At 37.9% G+C, this 7,833-nt stretch overlaps 1 protein-coding gene across 1 annotated transcript; it reads right to left on the bottom strand.

The window, feature by feature from the left end:
- Nucleotides 1-4,591: 4,591 nt before the first annotated feature.
- Nucleotides 4,592-7,574, bottom strand: LOC139894637 (protein LYK5-like). The gene is made up of 2 exons (XM_071878040.1): nt 7,017-7,574; nt 4,592-6,231 (listed from the first exon to the last, which is right to left on the bottom strand). Exons 1-2 carry the CDS (start codon nt 7,521-7,523, stop codon nt 4,726-4,728), a joined length of 2,013 nt encoding a protein of 670 aa, XP_071734141.1. The 5' UTR covers nt 7,524-7,574; the 3' UTR covers nt 4,592-4,725.
- Nucleotides 7,575-7,833: the final 259 nt, after the last annotated feature.

Below are 7,833 nucleotides of genomic sequence, written 5' to 3'. Positions count from 1 at the left end.
CTGCAAGACTTTCTTCAAATAATTCTTTTGAGAAAGCCAAATATTCCTATTATCTCTGTCTCGGTGAATTTGCATCCCTAGAATCTTGTTTGTGGCACCCAAGTCTTTCATTTCAAACTCCCTAGCCAATTGAGCCTTCAGCTTATTAATACAATCTTTGTTGGGGCCTGCAACCAACATGTCGTCTACATATAACAGCAAAATGACAAAATCATTGTCCCCAAACCTCTTGAAATATGCACAAGGGTCTGCATAAAGTCTGTTATATTCAAGGCTCATTATAAAAGAATCAAATCTCTTGTACCAACATCTCGGCGCCTGTTTGAGACCATACAGAGATTTCTTTAACCTGCAAACCAAGTTCTTTTTTTCCTTGTAGTTCAAAACCTTCTGGTTGAAGCATATAAATTTCTTCTTCAAGATTTCCATGAAGAAATGCAGTTTTCACATCCAGCTGCTCTAGATGCAAATCAAATGTAGTACACATCGCTAAAACTACTCGAATTGTTGTAAGTCGAACCACAGGAGAAAATATTTCATTAAAGTCTGTACCTTCTTTCTGAGCATATCCTTTAACCACCAGTCTTGCACGATACCGCTCCACTTGATCATCGCCATTTCGCTTGATCTTATACACCCATTTATTTCCAATAGGTTTTCTACCTTTCGGCAATGGCACAAGTTCCCATGTTTTATTTTTATGAAGAGCTTCAATTTCTTCCTGCATAGCCGTCATCCACTGAGATGCATCTGAATGATTCAGTGCCTCGCGAAGAGTTGTTGGCTCTCCTTCCTCTGTTAGAAGACAGTATGCAACATTGCTTTCCATAATATAATCTGAGTGCCACCCTGGACGTTTTCGTTTCCGATTAGAAATACGAGTCGCTGGAGCTTCATCAACGACTACTTGATTTTCATCGTGCTCTGGTACTGCTTCAGAAGAATCTTTATGAAATTCATTTCCAACCTGTATCGGTGTAGTTTCTTTTGAAGTGCTAACATCTTCAAGATCTTTGTCTTCTGTAAAGACAACATCTCTGCTTATGACTACTTTGTGGGCAGTGGGGTCCCACAAGCGATACCCCTTAACTCCATCAGCATACCCCAAGAACAAACACTTTCTGGACTTCGGATCCAACTTTGTCGTTTCTTGAGAATTGTACATTACGTACACAGGACTTCCAAATATATGAAGGTCAGAATAATCAACTAGTTTTCTAGTCCACATCTCCATCGGCGATTTCAACTCAATTGCAGTTGATGGTGACCGATTTATCACGTAACAGGCAGTACTTACTGCTTCTGCCCAGAATGATTTTCCCAAGCTTGCAGTTGCCAACATCTCCCTTGTTCTATCTAACAAGGTTCTGTTCATCCGCTCTGCCACTCCATTTTGTTGAGGAGTGTATGCCGTCGTGAACTGCCTTTTGATACCTTCTTGTTTGCAGAACTTATCAAATTCATCACCAGTGTATTCTCCTCCATTATCCGTCCTTAAACACTTGATCTTTTTACTAGATTCAAGTTCAACACGCGCTTTGTAAACTTTGAAAACTTCAAACACATCTGCCTTCCTCTTGATTGGGTACACCCAACATCTCCTAGTGTAATCATCAATAAATGATACAAAATACTTTGCTCCTCCTAGGGATTGAACTGGTGCTTGCCACACATCAGAGTGAACCAATTCTAGAATCAATTTACTTCTAGAATTTGATGTGTTAAACTTCAGGCGATGTTGCTTGCTGATTACACAATGCTCACAGAAAGGTAGCGATACCTTTGTAAGACCAGGAATAAGATTTCTTTCAACAAGAATCTTCATACCTTGCTCAGACATGTGTCCAAGCTTTTGATGCCATGTCATAGCAACTTTATCACTTGAACTATTCGAAGCAACAGATGCTTCCGATTCATGTACCGTCTCGCCTTTCAGAATGTATAAATTAGCATCCACCTTTTCTCCTTTCATAAGTACAACCGCGCCTTTCTTGATTATCATGATCTTCTCATGTATCACCATTTTACAACCAAGATCATCCAATTGTCCTAAAGATAATAAGTTCTTCTTCAAACCCTCCACGTGTCGTACACCTTGAATAGTACGAACTGTACCATCGTGCATCTTCAGAATGATATCTCCAATTCCAATGATCTTTAGTTCATGATCATTGCAACTGTATACAGATCCTCCTGAGATACGTTCATATTGTTTGAACCATTCTCTTCTAGGGGTCATGTGAAAAGTAGCTCCCGAGTCAAATAACCAGACATCAACAAATGTCTTTCTGCCTTCATTTGCTACCACTGCCTCACTAACCAAAGCAGTCCCATCATCTGAAGTGCTTGCAATATTTCCTTGAGGATTTGAGTTATTTAAACTCCGACAATCCTTCTTCAGGTGACCTTTCTTGCCACAATTGTAGCATGTATAGGTCTTATTCTTTTTAGACTTCGGTTTACCATGATTGTGACTCCCACTTGGGCCACGTTCCGTTGATCTCCCCCCTGACATCACCAAGGCCTCCACTTGTCGTGAACCGGCCTGTTTGTCCTCCTTGTTATTGCGCCGATTTTCTTCTTCTAGAATAGCAGCCGCAACTTCATCATAGACTAGATACTCCGAGAGAACATTATTGGTTAAGTTAATAATGAGTTGATCATACGAGTCAGGTAGACTCTGAAGTAAAAGTTCAGCACGTTCTTTTGGCTCTATATTGCAACTTAACGAAGCGAGTTGAGAAAATAGAGTATTCAAAGAATTAATGTGCTCATTAACTGAAGTAGATTCATTCATGCGTAGTGCATAAAGTTTCCTCTTAAGGAATATCTTGTTGTGGAGTGATTTGGTCTCGTACAATTTTACGAGGTGATCCCAAATCTCTTTCGCCGTCTTCTTTTCTTCTATGCTAGACAAAACGCCATCTGCTAGTGCCAGATGAAGATTTGCGATAACCTGACCGTCCATCTCTTCCCATTTTTCATCAGTGACTTCGGCGGACCATCCACTGATGGCCGCCAAACACTTATCCTTTCTCAGGATAGCTTTCATCTTTAGTTTCCATAACGAGAAGTTACTCCCGTTGAACTTTTCAATTTCAAATTTCGTAGACATTGCTATAATTACAATCTTCTTTTCGACAATACTATTTTTCTTGAAATAACACCCAAGGACTTTACCGAGTGAAAATAACCTTACTTATTTTCTGATGTGAAAGTCCACCAGTGTGGAAACCACAGAGCATACGATAAGTAGATTAATACACACAAGATATTAGACCTTAGCTCTGATACCACTTGTTGAGAAAAGCGACACCGAATTATAGCAAACCTGCTAGTAATACTTGAAATAATGACAATAAAGAAACACCAAGATTTAACGTGAAAAACTCCAATAGGGTAAAAACCACGGGCAAGGAAAGAAATGTTTCACTAATATGAATAATAGGAATTACACTTCGATCTAATTACAAGGATAAGTACCAAGTTTTATATCTCTTGTAATTAGGAGATATATCTCACAAACTCTCTATTAGACTACTAGAACACAAGAAGGAAGAATGTGTTGGGATGCATTTTGAAGCTTGCAAGATCATGTATTTATAGTAGAAGAGAATGGCATCATGGTAAATAATTAGTTACTCCCGTTGAACTTTTCAATTTCGAATTTTGTAGACATTGCTATAATTACAATCTTCTTTTCGACAATACTACTTTTCGAGAAATAGTACTTGAGAACTTTTATCGAGTGAAAATAACCTTACTTATTTTCTGATGTGAAAGTCCACCAGTGTGGAAACCACAGAGCATACGATAAGTAGATTAATACACACAAGATATTAGACCTTAGCTCTGATACCACTTGTTGAGAAAAGCGACACCGAATTATAGCAAACCTGCTAGTAATACTTGAAATAATGACAATAAAGAAACACCAAGATTTAACGTGGAAAACCCCAATAGGGTAAAAACCACGGGCAAGGAAAGAAATGTTTCACTAATATGAATAATAGAAATTACACTTCGCTCTAATTACAAGGATAAGTACCAAGTTTTATATCTCTTGTAATTAGGAGATATATCTCACAAACTCTCTATTAGACTACTAGAACACAAGAAGGAAGAATGTGTTGGGATGCATTTTGAAGCTTGCAAGATCATGTATTTATAGTAGAAGAGAATGGCATCATGGTAAATAATTTGTGCACAAAAGTCTTCAAAACACAACTTTGCATGTGTTTATTGACTATAGAACTAACCTAATATTGCCTCCCATATTTGACCTTATTATTTCAACATAATTTTCAGATGGGTCATGTAACCTATCCAAAAAATGTCGTCATGGTTATTTGCCTCGCTTGACCGAATTTTTGACCGAGTAATCGGTTATGACTAAGTAGTTGCCGAGTAACAGTAATGGAGCGACTTGGAGTTCGAGTACTCGGCAACTCACTGGAAACGAGAACTCGCCGAGTTGAACCGAGATTTACAACTCTGATTTACGCCCACCCTGGCTTAAGGACAGGTTAAGGACCAAACTATAATTCAAATTAATAAATATTCAAAGCTGCAACATGCATAATACTCATCAAATTGGAGACACTCTAAGTTATATAAACATACATGATTCATGATGTTCTTTTGGTTTTATAACAACCAATACAATACATACAAAACACCATATTAAAAATAACATTGGAATACAATAGTTAAAAAATATTTACTTTATCTGCCAAGACTAAGAGATCTGGAGTGTTCAAGTTCATCAGATGGATCCCAATCTAAAGACGAAGACAGTATCTGCGAAAGTGTCATAAACACCTCCGTAACAGACGGGCGGTCGTTTAGATCAGCCGCCACACATTTACTAGCAAGCTCCGCCATAGAATACGCCAACTCCACCGGATACTCACCTCTCAATCTACCGTCCATAAACTCCGCCAGTTTATTCCTCACATTATCCCCTCCAACCACCTCTTTTATTGTCTCCGACAACTGCCCCTGTTGTACAACCGTAGACTCATCACCCTTCTTCTCACCACCACCACCACCTTCAGGCGGCCTTGTGGCGGCTTCTTTACCGGACAAAAGTTCCGACATCAAAACACCTAAAGCAAACACATCCATTTTAGGGCTAATTAACCCGTTCTCGATGTATTCCGGTGGCATGTAACCAAATGTCCCTACAACATGCCTTGTTAACTGAAGTTCTCCATTGTCGTTTTCATCAACACTTCTCGCAAGTTCGAAATTCGTTATCTTTGCCCTCATATTAGCATCTAACAACACGTTGCTACTTGTTAAATTCTTGTGAATGTACGGTGGAGTAATGAAATTGTGAAGGTAATTCAACGCGTCCGACACATTATGCGCGATCTGAACTCTTTGTTTCCAATCTAAAACATATTCGAATGTAGCATTCTTTGTATCTGCGTGCAACCAATCACTCAATGACCCGTTTTCAGCAAATTCATAAACCAGATAAGTGTTTCCTTGATGCAAACAGAATCCAGAAAGCCTGATTATGTTCGAATGATTAATTTGTTGAAGCATATTAATCTCCCCGGCAACATCTCCTTTCATTATCTTAACGACCGCCAAATCACCGTTAAAAACCCCCTTGTAAACCGATCCTTTCACTCTTTTATCTTCAGAAAAATCTCCTGTAGCCTTTTGTAATTCCTCATACTTGTAAACCGTTAACGACTCAATCGCTATTCGTAATCCTTCGGTTGAAATTGACCATGAGTTACTCTCCGGGCCAATTAACGCAGCAGTCGCAGAGTTTTTACTTTTGCCCGGAGGCGAATTATAAGTTTTCGTTTGTTGAACCTTCTTTTTCCTTGAGAACCAAATGAAGACCCCGAAAACAGAAACGAGTATAAGTAAACCGACACCAATTCCAACACCGATAAAGACCCCTTTGTTCGACGAGCTCCCGCCATTACTCGGTGTAACGGGAATCACGGGCGGAGAAGGTTGAGATGGTGGAGTTATAGATGTGTTTATTCGTGTGGGTTCAGTTGTAAGTGGGACCAAAAGTGGTGTATATGGAAAGATAACTTGAGTTGCATTAAGCTCATTCGCATCTAAGATTCTTTGTTTACCAACACCTCCAAATGCTTGAGATATATAATCTATAGTGTCACCCGTTTCGATCAGGTAACTGAGCAAATACTTTATTCCTGCAGCTGTTTGGTTTGCCGTTGGACACGCGCATCTGAGCGGAATCTGTATATAAACAAATTCATATTTTATTAACATAGAAGAAAAGACAACACACATGTTTAAAACATTTTAACATAAAATCAGAGCTGATAGCTGTGAGCTGTGAGCTGTATTAGGTCATCTAATAATGAATACTATAACATTCAATTATCAAGGAATCATCTGTAGATAATATAGTACAATTTTTGAAAAGGATTTAACACGATGTCAAAGAAGATTATCATATAATTTAACCCGCTATTTCAACTAAACCGATATACACATTATGACGAATATGTTTGATTAATTTCAAGTGATTTCACAAATCATAAGATCAAATAATTATACATACGATATACTCAACATGATATCAAAGATATCATACAATACAATATAACATGTTATCAAAGCTACAACTGGATATACATAGATACTAGAATATTTAACCAGTTAAAAATTCTAATGATACACACATACAAACAACACTAGTTAATGCCCAACATCCATACCGATGAACACGAGCCACTTGCTCATCACACCTCGAGAGGCTACGACTCTTATACCATATGAAACACCCACCAAAGCAAACGCAATAACTTAATTAAATATTTTCAAATTTCAACTAAAAACAATGATAAAAGATATTGATTATCCACAACTTTATCCATACAAGGGACTCATATTTCCTTTTTCAAACCGATGTGGGACGAATTGTCACAGTTAGCAAAGCAAAGTATATATCTTACAAGACATCAAACGAAATAAAATGGTATGAAATTAAGCAGATTATCATAAAAAAATTATCATACCGTGATATTATCACCAACTAACAAATTCCGGAAATTATAAGGATTTTGGTTGATCAAAGCTTGACAAGTAGTAAGGCCTTGAAAAGTATTATTCGCAAGTGAAAAATACGTTTCGTTAGTAAATTTAAGCTCATAATCAGTGTTATGCTGATAATAATTGCCGCCATCAGAGCAAGAACAATTACTTATGGGAACAATAACGGCTGTATCAGTCTGAATTATGAATGAATTGGAAGTGAAGTTATTGATGGAAGTGACGTCATCAGGGTTTGAGTTGAGAAGGGTGGCGATGGTGGTTGGTGTGTTGTATGGTGGTTGTGATCGGAAAGTGAGGTAAGATCGACACGTGGCGGCGGCGTTGCAAGTGTAACCGAGTGTGATTGTGTCGTTGTTTTCGCACGCGAGTTGTTTGTTGTCGACGTAGGTTTGTTGTGCGTGTGATTGAAGGATGATGATGGTGATGGTGGTTAGTAAGAAGTATACCGTCGACGGGTGTCGGAAAAACATGTTTTGAGGGTTGTGAAAATGATTGGAGTCAAGTTGGGGGTGGATTTTATTATTATATAGTTGTTGGAATGGATAAAAATCAAAGAGTTTGAAAGTAGATAATACGCGTTATCTGGTTGTCGTGTTGGAAACGGAGGTGAATAGTTTGTTTGATTTTTGATGACTAAAAGTAAATGATGATGTGATAGCGTTTACAAAGTAAAAGTAATACTAACACTATGCATTCTCTTAATTTTCACATCAGCACTATATTAGCATTTAAATATTATAATTAATTTATAAAATTCTATAACTAAACACTACCTATCAT

This window comes from Rutidosis leptorrhynchoides, chromosome 2, assembly GCF_046630445.1.
Source record: "Rutidosis leptorrhynchoides isolate AG116_Rl617_1_P2 chromosome 2, CSIRO_AGI_Rlap_v1, whole genome shotgun sequence".
Lineage (NCBI taxonomy): Eukaryota > Viridiplantae > Streptophyta > Magnoliopsida > Asterales > Asteraceae > Rutidosis > Rutidosis leptorrhynchoides.
The sequence above is the reverse complement of the archived record's forward strand: the minus strand, read 5'-3'. Positions and strand labels throughout refer to the sequence as shown.